Source organism: Pogona vitticeps, chromosome 5, assembly GCF_051106095.1.
Source record: "Pogona vitticeps strain Pit_001003342236 chromosome 5, PviZW2.1, whole genome shotgun sequence".
In the NCBI taxonomy this organism is placed as follows: Eukaryota; Metazoa; Chordata; class Lepidosauria; order Squamata; family Agamidae; genus Pogona; species Pogona vitticeps.
Window position 1 is genome coordinate 30,490,281 of NC_135787.1, and position 20,423 is coordinate 30,510,703.

The 20,423-nt window shown below is 40.3% G+C and overlaps 1 protein-coding gene across 4 annotated transcripts in view; it reads right to left on the bottom strand.

Moving 5' to 3' along the window:
- Positions 1–20,423, bottom strand: part of PRDM5 (PR/SET domain 5) — a 106,234-nt gene that overhangs the window by 56,014 nt on the left and 29,797 nt on the right. For 3 of the 4 annotated variants that reach the window (XR_012087759.2, XM_020781539.3, XM_073001708.2), the window contains exons 4-10: positions 17,492–17,684; positions 16,432–16,606; positions 12,533–12,625; positions 12,099–12,220; positions 11,072–11,151; positions 6,718–6,802; positions 5,099–5,256 (exon numbers count right to left, since the gene is read on the bottom strand). Coding sequence is in view for 3 of the 4 variants with exons in the window: in XM_020781539.3 (XP_020637198.2) it covers positions 5,099–5,256; positions 6,718–6,802; positions 11,072–11,151; positions 12,099–12,220; positions 12,533–12,625; positions 16,432–16,606; positions 17,492–17,684 (906 nt within the window). In the remaining variant the exon portion in view is untranslated. The remainder of the gene's footprint in view (positions 1–5,098; positions 5,257–6,717; positions 6,803–11,071; positions 11,152–12,098; positions 12,221–12,532; positions 12,626–16,431; positions 16,607–17,491; positions 17,685–20,423) is intronic. The other variant, XM_020781540.3, reaches the window with a different exon arrangement.

Here is a 20,423-nt window from a genome sequence, read left to right on the forward strand (position 1 = left end):
CCTCTTGGTCAAGTACAGGCAGAATTTTGTTTTCTGTGGTCACAGTGATTCAAAGACCAAGATACACTGGAAGTGTGCAGATAGGGTTTTCTGGACTACAAAAACACAAACATGCACACCTATGCTATACATTGATGGTTTATGCTGCAGTTTGAATACTGTTTCCTCCCAATGGAGGCATTTCCTCCATTGGTCTTTTACCCAATGCCCTTTTATAATCATAAAAAATTATACATAGGCATCAAGATAACATTCTCCAAATGCGCACAATCACCAATTCCTGTTTTTCATCAAACATTTTAAAATACACACTTTTAATACCAGTGGAATGAAATGACCACAAGATTATTTATCTGTCTGTCTGTATAAAATATATATTTTATGTTTATATAGATATATATGAAAACATCAAATCTGAAAGCATGTTTTGGTTGTCTGTGTTCATTTGAATTTTCAATCAAAACATCTCTGTTGCAACTAGCAAAGATGAAAAGAGACTCTAAACTAATGCCTTACTATTAGATTTGCTCACTGTATGTATTTTGGAACTATAAGCCTGCACTGTATTTTAGAATTTCAGTTCAGAATAAAACATTAAGGGGTGTCTTAGCAGTTCTTTGACAGGTTTCATCTAGATTGGAAGTAACTAATTACAGAATACTATTATTTGTAATTAATTCATTTTTTGTATACTGATAACTACATTATATTCTCATTGAAACTTAGCAATAAGTAAGGTCATGCCTTTTACGGTGTAACTGTATCCTTTAGTAAGCAATTAGTTTATTATTTTTGAGAAACCTGGAAGCAATACACTACTTTTTCAATGTTTATATTTATAACAATAACTAGCTAATCCATTGGAACTATCTTTTTAACTAACTGGTTCCTATTGAAATTTTATTCTGGAGTAAATGAAATTATGTAAATTGCAGTGGCAAATTACAGGTAATTAACAAGGTGTGAGTCATGTGCCTGGTCACATGACTAGCACAGGACCAGGACCTTATTAATTAGATGCCATTCACCACTATAACTTACATGATTTCACTTACTCCGGAGCAATGGCCTGATAGGATTCAAGCCATTTTGGTTTTCAGTGATTAGGAAACCTTTTTGCTGTATACTTTGGCTCCAATCTAACCCCATAACGTATGTTGTCTGCATGGCAATGTTTCTCTCAAGTCTCTTAATTGACTTTTTCTCTTTGACTAGAGAAGAACTGAACTTATATGCCCAAGCATGCATTGGAGGGGGAGCTGTTGCAGCAAGTGTGAGGAGTCAAACTATACCTTGCTGGGGGAGATCTCATGAGATTCCCTCCATTGCTGGTAGGTCCTTTAAAGGGGTCAGTCATGTGAGCACCAGTCTCTTGTCAGAAGAGAAGGCAATGCAACCTTCTCAACTTCCCTCTTTGGTTCTAGGGTGCCCAAAGCTGAAAGAATTAGGCATGCTTAGCCTTGAGAAAAGAAGATAAACGGGTGACATGATAACACTTTTCAAATACTTGAAAGGCTGTCATACAGAGGAGGGGCAGGATCTGTTCTCAATCATCCTAGAGTGCAGGACAAGCAACAATGGGCTTAAGTTACAGGAAGTCAGATTTCAATTGAACATCAGGAAAAACTTCCTAACTGTTAGAGCAGTACAATAGCGGAACCAATTACCTCAAAAGGTGATAAGTGCTCCAACACAGGAGGCATTCAAGAGAAACTTAGATAAGTTTCTGGCAGATATCCTTTAATTTGTATTCCTGAATTAAGCAGGGGGGTTGGACATGGTGGCCTTATAGACCCAACTTTATTAGTCTATAATTCTATGAACAGAAGAATTGTGTACCACAACTGCATTTCAGGCAGGTTACGCATTCAAATAATGACTATGGGCCACCTAATACATTAAGTTAATTTGTCCACGGAGCACCAACCTTTCTTTTCCCTCATTTGCTTGGGGTTCAGCTTTGTAAACTCAAATAAATATTGCTCATTTTCTCCAACTTTTTGTCTCATTTCCCTCCCTCTCCTCTGCAAATGTGTGATCTAATATTAATTATGCAAAAGGTGCAGAAACTATCATTCAACTGCACTCAATGAGTCCAGTACTATGGTGGAGAAAACCTTCTCCCTATTCATTTCCCCAACGCCCTGCAGAATTATGTACACCTCTACCGTGCATTGTGTTCACTCTCTTTTTAACTTTTTTTTAAAAAAAAACCTATAGGAGAAAAGCTCCAGGCCCTTCATCATTTGAGTTATTTCCTTCTGCGACTTTTCCAGCAACACAGTAACTATTTTGAGATGCAGTGGCCAGGCTCATGGACTAATGGGGCTACTTCTATAGCACATTGCACCTGCTTTTGCCCTAAGTTATAAATATAAATAACCACATTCCCTTTATTTCATTTTAATATAATCTGCAGGTATTTTTATGTTGGATGTAGAGAAGGTCATGAACCATCAAACTGTCGGTTTGTGCTGGTTCTTTTTTTTTTGGGTGAACAGATGTTCAGAGCTTCCCAGTTCCACCTCTTCTAACCAGCACCCATTCAGATGCAGCACCTGGAAGAGGCGGGGCAGGGAAGCCAGGGCACTGCCTTTCACTGGGCACCCACTAGAGAAGGCGGGACGGGGAAGCACCGAACACCTGTCTGGTCGAAAAACGAACCAGCACAAGCTGCCATAAAATCTCTAGTTGAACGCTAGGAACCAGGCACTAGGCATGAAGACATCCTTGTTTCAGAATTGTTAACTTTAAATGTGAAATCCTTACGCGTCTTAACCTTTCAGTTCTGTGCGTAAAGTTAAGAGGTCTATAAAACATGTAGAAAATGAGTGAATTACAGCTAATTTTTACATGCCATCAAGTTTCTGGACTTTCAGAGTACAGTGCTATCATGTTTCCCCACTCTTATCTCTGAAACTATAAAAATTTAAAACAGAAGAAAGCTGATATTGTCTGTCTTCTGTTAAGAGACATTGTAGCTCATTTAGGGTCGCAGATGCCAATTTTTACATACTCTTAAAAAAGAAAAGAAAAGTGGAACAACAGGTAGTGTAGGCAGGAACTATTCACTTTTTAAGGGTTTAAGCTTCACATTAACCATTCCAGGTCTCAAGGCTATCCAAATACACCTGAAAGCATCCAAGCCTGGCAAAATATTAAATCAAAGCTAAGCAGAACACAGCTGTTGGAGGCACTATGGCTTCAGAATTCTATTCTGCGTCCTGACCTGCCCCACAGCATACAGTTGCAGAAGTGATTATACAAAACATCCAGGTTGGATCAGTCCACATAACTGACAGAAGTTGAACTAGACCTATAGTGTTGTGTGTCTTAGAAAGTGAGCAATGATTTCTTGGTAAATTACTAGCCAGGATGAAGTGCCCATCTTGGGATTGCTGACTGGTGGGATTCTTGCCAAGAACAGATTACTAGACAGATCTTGGTAGAATCTGGCAAGCCAATTTTGAAACAACAGTTCACTTAACAAAGAAAAGAGGTATCTGTTAAAAGATACCTAGTATGCATATTATTTTGTAAACTGAAGACATATCAGTGGAGCACAAGGATTCTAAATGTGGGGTGTTCAGGAAGTAATTCACACAAACTGTATTCAATCTCTCCTTGACCTACTTTGTCCAATATCATCACCATACTACAAACCTAAGTTCTAAAATCTGTGACAGAAATCCATCCCAGTCTATATGAGAGATTCCAGAACTTAGTCCTGTTCCCTCACCTGCACTGATATGGCTGCACTTCCACAAAAGAACTTCAATCCTCTCAAAGTAATGGATAATCCTAGAACTTCAGAGATGGAAGGAAGCCTATAGATCATCAAGTCCAGCCATTCTTAAGGAGGTATGGTGGGGAATCAAACTCCCAACATCTGGTTCTGCAACCATATACCCTAAACTAGTGACCTATCCAGCTGTTCTTACTTTGATCATCTTCGGGGCATGTTGTATTTTGGATCCTGAATAAAAAATATGTAGGTGATTTTAAATGAATGTTGTTCATTAAATCATAGGAACTATAGAAGTGAGTTATTTCCTTTCCTTCATCTCCTTTGGCTCAAAGACTGCTTAGAGACTCTTTCAGTCCTACTCATCTAATGCAGCCACTTTGTATAGTATTTACAACAACAAAGATTTTACACACAAAAGCTACGATCCCAATGTGAACGCAAGCTAGTCTGTCCTTCAACAGGCTCATGCATCCTGTCTGGGTTAGAACGGTCACCGTTGTTTCACCCTGCAAGAAGCATGCTGCTTATTATTATTACTTTCATATGATTTATGGCTAAAAATACAAAAGATGGTGCAAAGATCCAGTGCCAAATTCCCAGATGGCATATAACGTGAGCCAAACTGTGAAAAATACAGAGTTATTGGTATATCTGTTTCATCAAAGTGTTGGGTCAGGGGCAGTGGAGAAGGGGAGGGAATGAGCAAGGGATTCCAAAGACTAAGCAGGAAGCCAGCCGGATAATTTTTTTACACTCTCGCAGTTCTAAAGCAGCAGCAGTCAAGGGTGCAGCCGTGCCATTGAATATGTAACCCAGGGTCAGAAGTAATGACAGGCATTATCGAAATTAGAGCAGGCAGATTGGAGCTTAAATCACACAGCCAGGAGCCTCTTAGTGGAGACTGAATGTGTGGTTCCTCTGTATTTTAAAGGCAGAGTTTCTGTCGATGGCTGCAGTGGTGTTTCACTGAAATGCAAGAGAAATTGTAATGTTTCTCCTGGTAGCCACAAAGAGAACATATTGACTACAACATCAGTATCAGTTTCCAACTTTTTTTTAAAAAGTTAAATATTCCTACAGGAATAAAATCAATGTAACTAGTTTGGGCTAAGTAAAAGAAACACCAAACAATAACCAGGAATTTGTTTATTATCTTGAAATACAGGTTACCTCCACAGAATGTTAGCTAATATATTTTGAAAGATTTGAAGCTCTTGTTTCTAAGCATGCCAAAGCGTACTGATCCATCATCAAAATGAGCAACAGCTGCAGTACTGACAGAGCTGTAAACAATAACAGCAGACTGGTGTTTGTTTGTTTTCTTAACTTTTTTGGTGCTTTTTTGTTTACCTTCTTGTGATTCTTGTAAACATTTCTGTGGGCAAATCCCTTTCCACAAAGCTTGCATTTATAGGGCTTATCTTCACTGTGTATTATTTTGTGTGCAGTCACTTGATCAAGCCGTTTGAAGGACTTATTGCAAACCTCGCAGGTGTAGGGGCGTTTTTCTGCAGAAAATGAGTGGGGGGACATTTAATCTCCTGTTTATACAGGGGTAGAAGATGAAAGGCAGAGACAGCCATCTCCTCAGAGAGATTTCTGCAATGAAGTCAACCCAATTAAGATTAAACCAATTAGAAAGACATCTAATGCCCTTTACTTTACACAGTTAAGTCGCTTCATAAAATATAAGCTATGGAGCATCTCGAGAAATTGGCACGTTCTTTGCAACAATCACGGCAAAAACGAAACTCTGATTAATTAGCTTAAATCAAAAGAGAACAACTTCAAAGAGGCAAAGCCTGTTGCCAGACTACAAAACTGAAAAGACGGCATGACAGTTTAACTGTTTTAAAACACAACTAGCAATATATATAGCATATCTGTTTCATTAAAACCCAGTTGGTATGTATACAGTTACGTGGTTCAGTTGCTAGTTAAAGCCAGCAGTACAGTATTCTAATCCATAATATCAACAGCCAGCTAAATGCCTCTGAGAAGTAAATTTTATGTTTGTTTTTCAAAAATGCACTCGGAAAATGCCATGATATGGAAATAGCAAGCAATTAGCTGTGTTTGCAATGTTGAAAACCGGTTTGAAAGCATCCGGAGAAGGGAACAAATGTGCCTCCCCATGAAAGCCACAGATATTACAGAGTTTAAAAAAGTGGAATAGGTGGCAGAGTCTGATTAGGCAATGCAGTAATTCTTGCAGCTTCAGGAAGGAGGTCCTTCTGCCAGTTCCATCAAGAGCCAAGTAAAATGCTAATGCTGCTACTGCCTCAAGTGGGGGGGGGGGTCTGCTTTAGCCTGTGGAAACCCCTTCCAGACATCTAGAAGCAAGAGCAAAAGGAAAGGCCTGCCACTTTATCTTTCTCCTGCCACCATCAGTCCTTGAATATCGCTACCTCTACAAGTCATCCCTGCATCACTTAGATTACTTTCTACCATGCAATGCCCCCATCAAGATTTTACAAGCAAACAGCTGGATCAAGTTTCAAGACACAAGACCATAATGGAAGGAAACAGCAGGGGCATATCAGGAGAGGGAGGGATAACAGAAAGGAATACATAACAGAATGTGTTAGTATTATATATGCAGGCTGAAACCCACAAAACAATTAAACTAGTACTTTGAGTTAAATGATTCAAGGGAGATACCAGCACCAAGCACACTTAACTGGAAGAAAGTGTTGCAACAAATTGTTTAAGACTCCAGACCCTATCTTATTCAAGTTAGTATTGCTATTATCTTAAACCTAAGCCAACCGGTTTAAGTAGATTGTAGAAATAATTACACAACGGCTTTGTAAAACTCTACTCCTTTTTTGTTTTTTGCTCTGTTAATTGTTCCCAAACTCTATACAAAGAGCATGTGTAATATGCTTGCTAACGCAAATACAAACCCAAACAGTTCAAGGTAATATATTGAATACTGATTTCATTGTGAATGGGATTTTTCTTTTTACCTGAATGAGTTATCATATGGCGTTTTAGCTGGTTGGCTGAAATAAATTTCTTGTCACATTCTTGACACTCAAAGATCTCATGAACCTGCAATATGAATATTTAATATAATTTAGTGTATGTCTTACACAAGATCACATATCTTAAACTATAAAAGAACATCTCAAACAGAAAGCAGGCTGTAATAACTTCTTTGCTCAGAATTACACAAATACAGATAGATATACTTTTTTCTTTAATGATCTCTTGCTTAACAACCACATGCTCCCAAAATTAAAGTTAATTCTAGTGAGCACAGATTACAACAGAGCCCCCAACGTCGTCGTCATTTAGTCGTGTCCGACTCTTTGTGACCCCATGGACCAGAGCACGCCAGGCCCTCCTATCTTCCACTGCCTCCCGGAGTTGTTTGGTCCCCAAACCGTAACCTAATTACTTATACTTACTGTATTGATAGTAATACTATATTCTGGAATATATAGTGACTTTTATAAAAGCATTCCCTCGAAATAAAAGTTATGGAAATGTTTCCATTGAAATAATATCAGCTACATAATTTTTGCTCTAAAAGAGCAGAGGCATAAGGTATAGATAAAAATATATGCTGTGTATATAAAGCTTGAAAAGAAAGCAGCACTGATTTCGTGCGATGGAAAAATTATTGCTTACCTATAACTTGGGTCCTTTGTGTAGTTATCTGTGCACTCACTTATATATGGATGCAGTGACTGAACGGGTCCTCATTTTAGAACTATCTAAAGGTACACTAGCACTCTGGCAGGGGCCTTCTTCAGTCTCAGCATACATGGTTCAAAGATAACAGCTCCCATTTTCTCAGCCCATGTCTGTGGGCATACACACAACCTTACATCAGGAAGCATCAAGTGGCAGAGGTGATCACTCATGACTGGCAATCAGGATGAGTGGAGCTGATGACCTGTTCATGAAACTTACCTAAGGAACAATGGGGCTACCCATGATCTGCTGTAACAGAGGTGGCACACTTGGCTGGTGGAAGTGGAGAAAGGCAAAATGGATGAGAGCAATCAGAAATATGATTTCTAATTCTCTCTCCGATGTGGATCTGGCTGTATCCATCTCCTTAACTACCTGCAGTTGAGGAAGAGGCACTGGGCCACTGAAGAAACAGTGAGGCCAATTACTGGCTCATTTTCTCTAGAATAAGAGATGCCAGTGATTTAACACATTACTGTTAAATGAGCAGGAGGAGATGATATTAAGACAGTATTGACAAAGCAACCTGCTTCTCCTTTTTTGCAGTAAGAGGAGACCACTGATTGCTCTGCAGCTGGTGCCCTGTGGGACTGGCCATTAGCACAAGGCCAGGAAGGGAGCTAGTGTTAAAAAAACCTCCCAAGTGAAACTGAAGGGAAGGAAAAGACAACAAGAAGTTGCCTGAGCTTCAGCCAGCCTTCTGGTTGGTCCGGACAGAGAGAAACTATTAACTATGCATCCCAGGAAGCTGTAAACCTTAATGCTCTTTCACTGAGGGCCAACCTATATGCTATAGATAGTCCATCATCAGAACAGGGAATTTCTTGCATGCTGAAAATGTCTGATTGTCTTAGCAGGAGCTTTTCCATACATCCTGAGGTTTGTAAAGTAGCTTATTTTTGTTTTGTAACTGGTCATCAGAAAATAGGCTCAGACTTCATTTTAATCTATGACTGCTCAGTCAGAAAGGCCCACCTGAATCACATTTCTGGAACAGATTTCCATTTCTAATAGAAGCTACAGTGTGCAGTTTGTCCCTGAGCCTGCATTCTGCACCTTTCAACTACAGAGAGACACTCAGTCCCAATATATGAGACCATTTTTTTTTTTGCCTCCCCCCAATAGTGTATCATTGGCCTGGCAAAGTACTCAAAGAGAGAGAAAGAAAACTTTTTTTCTTTTTCTTTTTTGGTCTAGCCAGTTCAATATAAACAAGTGAAGTTTGCCTGCAAATACCACTGTCAAAAGGGGGCCATATTCTTGGAGCGTGTGTCCTGAAGGTGAAAATAAGGCAGTGATCATGATACTAGCCAAGCTAGACATTTCCAATCAGTGGTTCAGAGAAGTCAGAGAACCTCTATGTGTGACTGCACATAGACTACAAAGAGGAAACAATAGGGAATGCTATTGTTATATTCCCAGCCTAGATATTCATATCTATCTGTTGTTATGACACTACTACTGAGTCATTACCCAAGTCTGTTTGGCAAAAACTGAGTGGAATATCATTGAAATCTTCATCCTTGATGCTGCCACTGATTTACTTGTGTTAGGGACTGGACTATCATTCATATATCTACCCTGGTAACCAGTTTTGGTGGGGAACTTTACTGTTAACAGCACAATGACTACATAGGAGTAGGTAGATACTCCTGCATCTCCTGTGCCTTACTTCCTTCAATAACTGTCTATCATCTCTTTTCTCTTCCCATCTCCATAATGGAACTGGGCAGAGAATGGAGAAATGTACCTACAGCAACAGACAATGGAGAAATAGGACAAATGTGTGATGTGGGGGGCATGTTAACAATCTTTTTTGAGTGTTTAAATTAAGAAACAGTTTTGGGGATACCGCTCAGATTCGGTACTTCCTTACAGCTACATATTTGCAGTCCATAAATCTGTCTCATTGTTTTTTCTTTCTTTCTTAGAACTCAGTTAATACTATAAGCCCCTAAAGAGATTCACTAATCCAAGCAATATGTTCTGACCTTGCAAACTTTTAAGACAGTTCTAAATAGCAGGCTAGTCCCAGGCTTTATGCAGGATTTACACATATATGTCTGTGAGACAGATTTTTCATTCTTTAGCGCTACCCTCTAAAAACTGTGTCACAGTTGGTTTTCTTCTTTGCCTTTAAATGAAGATCTTCATTAAGCTGATTAGATACAAAATGTAAAGACATTATTTCATTGGGTGCTCTGGACATGGGTAAATGTTTCCAGTGAAAGGAAACAAATCCTCATGAGTCTAAATTTATGAGACATTCTCAACTGATGGCTTGTAATAATATTACAAAAAGGGTTAGTCAGTGGTAGGGTACATGACAACACACAGAACGTCCTAGATCAAATCCTTGACATCTCCACTTGAAAGAATCTTGGGCAGCAGGACAGGAGTAACTATGCCAGAACTTGGTAAAGTTACTGTCTGAACCTCTAGGAAAGCCTGAAGCTGGGGTTTCTTGGAGTTGTACTAGAAAAGGTCTGAAAGGAAAATTAGACTGTGAAGACTACTCTTTCTACTAGCCTTGTATAGTATTAATGTGTTAGATCAGAAGGTTTTTTTCCTCCTTCCAGTGAATGCAGAAGAACCCATGATCTAACATAATGCAGCTTCATGCATCATATGTCTGAGGCTGCTTAGTAAGATTCATAGCTTTGCAGCAACTGGATTTTTCAAACTCAAGCTCAATGTTCAAAGAGGATCTGTCCAAACATTAGGAAAAGTGAACTAGCTGCCTTGGGCAGCTACCAATGTAATGAAAAGGCATTATTATTATTATTATTATTATTATTATTATTATTATTATTATTATTATTATTATTATTATTATTATTATTATTATTATCATCATCATCATCATCATCATCATCATCATCATCATCATCATCATCATCATCATCATCATCATCATCATCATCATCATCATCATTATTAATTTCTCTGTCATGCAGGAAAAAAGAAGTATGCATGGAATTTTCTGTCTCAGGTGAGACAGATTTCCGGAATCATAGCTCCAATATCCTAGAAAACTTTCTCTCTCTAAATCACTGGCACATAGATAATCTATCTGCATAATCAGTTAAAGTAAGCAGTAAATATTTTTGGCCCTCAAAACCTGAAGATTAATCAAGTAAAGATACACTTTTAAAAAATCACACAGAATACAGTGCTTTGACTCTTGGACTAGATGTCAAGCACACAAACCATATGAAATACTATTTATAGAAAATTTCATGTGGTTTGGCTACCTCTCAGAACTACACGTGCAGTACTGAAGCACAATGGATTGAAAATATATTCATGATCTGATGCAATATACTTGAAAAACAGAAATACAGTACAATAGAAACAATGGCTGAGAACACGGAAATTTAATAGAAATAAACTACTGGCTGCAGGGAAAGGAACAAAATACTACATTTTTTCCACTTCAGTTTTGATTCACTGTGGTTATTAAAATAAATATTTAAGATCCAAGGAAACTACTGCCTTTGTCAGCATGAAAAAGTCTGCCCAATAAGTTGCTTTTCAGCAGCTCTCTGGTGACTATACTCTGTTGCTTTTTACCTTAGCAAAGGCATCACCTGCTGGGGGTCAGCCTTCATTTTTACTGACCTTTCGATGCTCTTGAAGATTTGTTGCTGAAGAACACCTCTTATTGCACAGGGAGCACACCAGCCTTTTCCTTGAGTTTCCTAAAACAGAAACAGAACATACCACCAACAGCTTTAATAAAGAAGTACAAAGGGAAAGGCCAAATGTTTTCCACTGCCTGTGTCATTTTTCACAGGCCATTTGATGGATACAAAGATTTTACACTTTTATCCCATCTCTAATGTATTATGTTTCAGGACAGCTCTCTGTGGTTGCCGATGCAGCCTGCGCTTTTACTAACTTATCTCTATGATACCAGCTTGACACAACCATCTATTATGAACTTTCAGGACTCTAATTTCTCTGCACTATCAACAAGACACCAGTGCATACCCAAGGAAGTGTATTCTGATCCACAGAACCAGTTGATCATATGATTTTTTAAAGAATGGTTTAATAAAAGTATCACCTACTCCTGCGTTATATTGTATAAAGACCACATGGCTCTCTTCGATTTTGTCAACCTAAGAATGTTTCTGCTGTTTCAAAAAAAAAAAAACCAAACAAACAAACAAACAAACCTATACATCCAGTACAGTGTAGCAAGAGCTCCTGCCCCTTGATGACAAACATGAGACCTATGAACACATGTAGGCATCTCCTGGACAATGACAGGACCCTGTCAGCTGATCTTTCCACTCTAGTTTTTAAGTGGTCATATGTACAAGTTTCATACATTACTGGAAGGTCAATGTCTACTATTACAAAGGCTGAAAATGCATATGGTTACATTGTGAACCACTGTTAACTCAGGGTTCACTGCATTTTGCCAGTTGTGAAACAAAGGAATTAGCTGCCAGTCCTCTTTAGATTACAGACTCTGCTGGATGTCACCTGATCCTTCTGGGATATTCTGACTGGATTATGGGAGCTTGGGTCCAATATATTTGGGGGGTCAGACAACGACCACACTGAGAAGTGTTGGTCAAAGGAAATGTTGATACCGGAAGTGGCCATTAATCAACTGCTGTTTAAAGATTTTACTGACCAGTGTGAACATTTTCCTTGTGCTTCTTCAAGGCATCCTTACTCTTGAACCTCTTCCCACAGCTGTCAGCCTTACATATGAATCTGGCATCCCCTCGGCATGCTTCTTTGTGCTGCTCGTAGCTGATGTCGGAGAGTTGGAGAAAGGACAAGAAATAATACATTGAGGAAGAGCTACTGGACAACCCCCTCCCTCAAAAAAAATTCAAACAATTAAAAAGCAGCAGGCATTTTGAGTGCACTAATACATTTAATACAGGCTGTGTAATAGACTTCTAGGGTTGCTTCATGCATGACTTACTGCAGGTAGGAGGAAAGTATTTCCCATCTTGCCCAGTTAAGATTCTCAAAACAGCTAGGAAAGTTGAAAGCAAGCAAGCATGCAAAGGGACTTCGCAGCAGGATGAAAGGAGTCTGGTAATTAGGACACGGAACCTCAATTCTGAGCCGAAAGGTGTGTTGCAAACAGAACACTGAAAACTTCTCAAACGATCCCCCATGTTGAGATTCTCTGTGCACTGAAGAACACTTCAGAAAAAATGAAAGAAAATATAAGTCAAATATTACAGGATCTATTCAATGTAAGAATTGATTTGGCCTCTGAATATTTTCAGTTATTCAAAATATTTATTCAGAAGTAAGTATCAAGCCACTAAATCCCAGAAAAGTACTTATATACCAATGTTTGCCATTGAAACCTTTGAGAATGGCTGCTGTCATCCCCCCCCCCCCGGGAAATACTGCTTATTTAAGTAGTCTGAATTTTTGAAATACATATTACATCTTAGACTGCAATGAATGAACAAAAAATTAGTAGTTTCATGGAAAGTAATACTATTTGACATAGGATCTCCCTTATTTTCTACCATGGATTCTGTACACATAATTTCATTTTCTTTCATTTCTTTAAGGCACTTTGATTCTGTTTCAAACAGATTCTGAAGTCTGCTTACAAAATTTTCAAATAAAATACAATGGTGCAAAGCACAAGCGTTTCAGATTTTCAATGCCTTGAAGAAAAATATTCTTCTCTAGATGTAAGTATACAAACACATTATTTGTATGTTTGTGTGTGTGTAAATCATTTATACCTTCTCTCTTCCAAAGAGACTCCAGATTGACTTGTTATGAGCCTGTTTCCATTACACATGACCATTATAAAATTTTTCTAACATGATACTACAGTGGACCCTCTATTTATGGAATCAATCCGTATTGGAACGGTGGCTGCAGGTCGAAAAGTCTGTAGGTCGAGGCTCCATTGACCTGCAATGGTCATGTGTAATGGAAACAGGCTGCTCACAGTCTCTAAAAAGGCCTTAGGAGAAGAATGGCAGAAGGAAAAACTAAGATGAACACCCTAATAGTCACAGGTTCACAATGCATTGATGTGATGTTCAACAAACCTGCTGCGCCACCAAAAACGTTCAGTGACAATAGTCACCATGGCACAATGGATGCAGATAGAAACTGGGCTTTCAATATGTATGTTCTCATAGGTCAGTGATGACGAATCTATGGCACACGTGCCACAGCTGGCACACAGAGATCTCTCCATGGGCACGCAAGCCATAAATCGCCGGATCGTTACCCCTCCACACACACACATGCAGGTAAACCTCAGGATCGTAAGCCACCTATCCCTGCTACCTTCCTTGGTTGCGGGCACTTGTAAATCAGGTACTTGTAAATCAGTTCTTTTGAGGATCGTAGATAAAGCTGCTTCATTGTTCACTGCTGTAGAAGAGCCCAGGGCAGTTAATCCAGCTTGTGAATTGCTACTTCTGCCGGATGTGACTGCAGGCAGGAGGGAAGGCTCCAGTTAAGGTGGGAAGGAAGGCGCAAGAGAGGGACGGGTGGATTCATCAAGTTTGTTTAAATGTAATGAGAGGAAACAGGGTCATGGTGAGCTGAAGCAACTGATTGTAGAAAATTTAGGAAGGGGTGGAAGGAACGCGCGCACGCGCAAGACTGACTTTCATAAAACCATGAAAAAAGCACCTTCCAAAGTGTGTGTGTGTGAATGAATGAGAGGCTGACTCTTTCATAAAACCATGAAAAAGCAATCTTCCGAAGTGTGTGTGTGTGTGTGTGTGTGTGTGTGTGTGTGTGTGTGTGTGTGTGTGTGTGTGTGTGTGTGTGTGTGTGTGTGTGTGTGTGTGTGTGTGTGTGTGTGTGTGTGAGAGAGAGAGAGAGAGAGAGAGAGAGAGAGAGAGAGAGAGACTCTTTCATAAAACCACAAAAAAGAAACCTTCCAAAGTTTGCTTTGACTGCAACACCAAACAAAAGGTCTTACAAACAAAAGACTGTGGCTTTCTTTATTGAATCAATCCATCTCATGTGCAGTCTTCCTCTTTTCCTTCTGTATTGTACTTTCCCTACATTGCTGCCTTTTTCAGTGAGCTTTTTTTCTCATGATGCCACTGTAGTACGATACTTTGTTTGGTTATTTTAGCTTCTAGTGAGAGTCCACACTTAATTTGCTTTACTTATCTTTCTGATAAGTCATGATATCTGTAAAATTCTTTTCCAACACTATATTTCAAATAAGTGAAACGTGTGTATACACTTTATGTAGTGTATAAAATGTAGGTAAACACTTTAAAAGTTTGCACTCCTACATATAGCTGCTTTTCAGAGGGTGGCTTACTTTGGAGGGAGCAAGTCCAGGATTTCAGTGTACTTAATAAGCTTTATAAATAGGGTGCATTTAATTAGATGTTGAGCTGGATAAACACACTGGTAAATCAGCTACCATGTTCTCTAGACTCACAAGGAGAGTATGGCTTAACAAGAAGCTGACGGCATATACCGAGATCCAGGTCTATAGAGCCTGTGTCCTGAGCACACTCCTGTACTACAGTGAGTCCTGGACCCTTTGTGCACGGCAGGAGAGGAAGCTGAACACGTTCCATATGCATTGTCTCCGATGCATTTTTGGTATCACCTGCCAGGACAAAGTTCCTAATAGAGTAGTCCTGGAACAAGCTGGAATTTTTAGCATGTATACATTACTGAAACAGCGACGCCTACATTTGCTTGGGCATGTCGTGAGAATGGCTGATGGTTGGATTCCAAAAGATCTCCTGTATGGAGAATTAGTGCAGGGAAAGCGCCCCAGAGGGAGACCACAGCTACGATACAAGGACATCTGCAAATGGGATCTGAAGGCCTTAGGAATGGACCTCAACAGATGGGAAACCTTGGCATCTGAATGTTCAGCCTGGAGGCAGGCGGTGCATCATGGCCTCTCCCATTTTGAAGAGACACTTTTCCAGCAGGCCAAGGCAAAGAGGCTGTCCCGAAACCAGCAAAACCAGGGAGCTGGACAGGGAACAGATTGTATTTGTCTTCAGTATGAAAGGGATTGTTACTCTCGAATTCACCCTCTCAGCCACACTAGATGCTGTTCCAAGACTTCTATTCAGAGCACGCAACCATAGTCTCTCGAGACTGAAGGATGCCTACACATACACAGCAGTAATTTTGCATTATGCTGTTGGCAACATCATGAAAAAAGAGCTGGTGAAACTGTTGTCTTTGCCTCGAAGAACATAAGAGAGAGACATTAACAATGCTGTGATGGAGGCTTTTATGTCACAAGACATAAGAGCAGAAAAGGTAGTTTCAGTTACTAGTGACGGGGCACCTTGCATGGTGGGGGTTACATCTGGTTTCATACAGTTCTTTGGTAAAGAAGTAAAACATCCAGTCATTCAGTTTCATTGTATTATACATCAAGCAGCTCTTTGTGCCAGGGAAAGCAGCAAAAAATTAGACGGTATCCTCAGAGATGTTGCAAAAATGGTGAATCACATCATGGCTCATGCCATAGAGCCAGCGTTTTGTCCGTAGACAGTTTCCATGGTCACGTAGCCAGCGCATCTACACATGGAACACCATTACATGTTCTCATACCCACCTCCCAAACATCCTCTGACTTTTTAGCATTTCACGTATCATACTTGCTCTTTGATAAAAAAACATAATTATGTTACACTTATCTTTCAGCAAGTTTTGGCATGTCTGCATCAATTTTTTTAAAATGTGAGAGACATTTTACACCAACTGCATTTAAAGTTTTGTACAGAATTCATCCTTAAGTAAAAGAACTATAAAGTAATGGACTGAATTTAGAACTGCTGGATAGCTCTGTGGTTTAAGTATCTGGATGTGGAGCCAGAGTTTGGGAGTTCAGTTCTCCACTGTGTCTCCTTGATGGAGGGACTGGACTCAGTGACCCATAGGGTCCCATCAAATTCTACGACAATAATTGTTAAAATAATTCAATTACTTCACACAGTTATTAATTGGGTATAATGTGACAGACTTACTGCCTCTGCAAAGCTTGCTTAACAGGGAATTTCTTCCCGCAATTTCTGCATTTGAATTCCTTTTCTTCACTGGGTTTTTGGTGTAACGTCTGAAGGTGTTCAGCTAAGATTTCCTGACTGGCAAAACTGGACTCACAATTGGGACAGGCATGGTCCTTTTTACAGCTGAGAGAGTCTGTACAGCATAGAAGCAGAGGAAAAGAAATCAGATTATATTCAAAGAGAATTTTTCTGTGATATAGGCTCCAAGACATTTTCAAAGAAAGAGATCTATATTACCACAGAAATACATTTGATAAACTCAGCCAATATCGGTCAATACAGAAGAGTCCAATTATGTTAATTTGTCTTTCTCTTGATAGTTTTGTCTAAAAGAGTGAACATTGTCATTTGTAAAAGGAGAATTTAATTCACAATCTCCACCCTTTCTAAAGTCCAAAGCATTTTTGTTAACTTGAAAATAAAGCATTGTGACATAAGGATTCTGAAAAGTGCAACTGAAGTATTTTGTCAATTAGATCCAGATTTAATTATATTTAGAGCTGACCCACTGAAATTAATGCAAGTTTCAATGGATCTACTTTTTTTTTTTACCAAATCTGAATGCAGTCCAACAGATTGAGACTGCTTTAGTAAGTAAAGATAACCATCAAGGCAAAATATTCACCCACTGTTGAAATCATTTAGTTCTATAGGCTTTTTCATTGGAACTCACTGGCTATGTACAGAAAGTCTCCCTTATATTACATAAATTAAAATGAAAATATGTTTAAATTCATGGTTTGCCATCATGGAGCCTGCAGGCCACACATGGCCTCCAAAAATTCTTTGTTCTCCCCTCCCCTGACCAAACTTTAAAAATGTAAGCTATATGTTTTTTATTAATTTACATGTTACTATTATTTACAAACAAAAAAATGTAAATGACTTTTTTTAAAATAAAGCACAGCCCACAGTGGAAAATGAGGGGGAAAGCGGACCAACAAATCTGCTAAGATCATTCATTAATTTTGAACAAACTTACATGAATTCTTTCCATTTGATTTCATGTCATCCATACCTTTTTCATTACTTTGTTGCACCTCCTTATGGCTACTATTATTGTTGTTATTGCTTTCATCTTCTTCTTGGTTAATAATTAGTTCTTCCTCCTCTTCTTCTACTTCTTCCATGTCACTGTCAAGGTAGCCAATCAATAGTTCTGTGTCTGTTTCAATATCCTCAACAGCTAGATAGAAAATGTTCTCTCCTTCCTGTTAAGAGAAAATAAGAGGTTGGACACACCAGGGATTATGTAAATTTTGCTTGACAGTGCTTATTTTAAAAATAACATATTGTTCAAATTCTTCAGAAGGTTGACGCTATCTGCGCATTGCAGCAAAAGCGTCAAAGAACTTTGTGACACCTTAAAGAATCCACAAAAGCTTATTTTACAATAAAGTGTCAGTTGTTAAAGTTGCTGTACAGCTCTTTGTTGTTTCTATATCCCTTAAAAGCAGCTGACTGACCAGGTTGTCTTTCTATGGATGAACTCTAGGTGTTTTTGAAATAATTTAAAGATATTAACATTATAATGTGTATTCTTTTCTACCTCTTGACCTTTACTGGAATTCATATGACTGTTGCTCCTAAGAGCCAGTTTTCAGACAAATGAGTCAACGTTTAGGTCCTTTTAAGAGAAAGGTGGGATAAAATATTTTAAATAAATTATTAATAAATAAACATTCACACAGCAAAATAGACCAGGAAAAAGACAAGGAAAGAGACATTTCAAAACTTTTACAGACGCTTAATGTAAGCTTTTGCCATCCGGCCATTGCCCACTTCTGTTCGTGCTCTCCAGAGTGAGAACAGTTGCTGCTCGCTCGCTTGCTGGTGCTCTTGCAGTTTTGCTTTTGCGGCAGCAAAGCAAAGACATATTTTTCTTTTTCATCATCATTCATCAGTCATCATCAACTTTACTGGGAATTTGGGGAGGGATTTCAGGTAGCTTAGGCTACTTCTTTAGAAGGGCTTAATTTCATTTCAAATTCAAATCAATCAAACCTTTTTTTTCCTGGAGGCTTGTGTGTGTGTGTGTGTGTGTGTGTGTGTGTTGTGTGTGATCCATCATTCCTTTTCCTTCCAAAACTTATTTGGGGGGGGGGTGTCTCTGATAGAGACTTAGCTGGCAGGGCTTTTCTTTTTGGACTTTTTTGGCTTCTCTGCCACAGCGGGTCGGGAGGGGGAAAATTTTCCTAATTACATTATACTGAGGGGGACTCTGTTTAGGCAGGCAGTTCACATTTTAATAAAAGAATTAGACCACCATCATTCTAAAAATAAATTTTATATGCACTCTCTAACCCTCTATTAGTTTCCTTCCTCAATCTCCATTGCTTTATTGTTTAGTTGGATTGTTAGGCAGGAAGTAGAAAATGAAAGGATTTCTTCAGGCACAATCCAAGGGGAAGAAGGCTGTGAAGCTACGCAGGTTAGGTAGCAGCACAGGGCATTGGGGGCACAACGCTTGTGTGGGGCGATGGGAACATCAGGCCACGAGGCGCAGGGTGGTTTGCCCAAACCACAGGGAAGGACTTCACCTGGGAAAGGCTCTGTTCACCACCAACGTTACTGGAGCTCTGTGTTGACCTTGGCACTTGCCTCAGAGGAAAAATAGCCAGCTGAGGAGGATTCAGCAGAGATAATTGTGTGGGAATATCTGGCCGAGCCCCCTCAGCCCCACCAGTCAGATCCCCTCCATTACTGTGCTAGGAAACTAGTCATATGGCCGGAGTTGCCCAATGTGGCCATGGGCCTCCTTTCCATCCCCCCCCACCAGCGTCCAGAGTGAGCACATGTTTTCCCATCTCAGAGACATACTCCAACCATGCCGCTCATGTTTGGATCCCGTTCATCAAGGTGAACCTTCCCCTTGTTGGGGTTCCCCTCACTGAACCCAGAGGTAGGGTTCCAATGACAGTCTCTCCCTTAACACACCACCTGTCTGCCTGCGCCCGCCTGCCCACCCTCCAGTCCTCATGAAAAAAAAGACCTGCCTACTTGCCTGCCAGCCTGTAAACCTGCCCCTCAGTCAGAAGACCAGCTGCCAATTTCAGTCACCTCCTTGGGCCAAGTTTCAACCAAGTCATACCTGCCTGCCTTCCTGCTGGATCAAGTCAGACCAGCAGGCTGAGAACTGTTGAACTCCTGCCTGCCTGCCGGATCAAGTTAGACCAGCAGGACGAGAACTGGTGAACTCCTGCCTGCCTGCCGGATCAAGTCAGACCAGCAGGCCGAGATTTGTTGAACTCCTGCTTGCCTGCCTGCTGGATCAAGTCAGACCAGCAGGCTGAGAACTGTTGAACTCCTGCCTGCCTGCTGGGTGATGTAGTCCCGGTGGGTTAAGTTTATTCCATCTTCTGCCTGCCTGCCTGCCTGCTGGGTTATGTAGTCCTGGCAGGCTGTTTGTTCCACCTTTTGCCTCCCTGACTGGGAAGAGAGAACTCCTGCCTGGCACGAGTTAAACCAGATCAGTTCTGCAATCTGAAGCCAGGCGATATGGTGATGGGGTGACATGCAAACAGCCTTTGGTTGGGGCAGACCCAGGGCGGCCCTCTTGGCATCCAAGCCTAAACCCTCTCTTGGCACATCCAGATCCTGTCCCGGTACCCCCGAACGTGACAAGAGGGCCAGACAACCTCTTGGCGCACCCAGAGCTTGTCCCAGCACCTCCAAACATGACAAAAGGAGCAGACAACCCTCTTGCCGCACCCAGAGCTTGTCCCGGTATCCCCGAATGCGACTAGAATGCCAGCCAAACCTCTCTTGGCACACGCAAACCCTGTCCCAATCCCCAAACATGGCAAGAGGGCCAGCCAGGCCTCTTGGCAGTTGGAACACCCAAAGCTGTTCCTGGCATCCCAAACATGCCAAGAGGGCCAGCCTGTCTCAGCACCCCAAAACCTCCAAGGGCTATCTTTATCATATCCGGGAGGTCTCAACACCCAAGT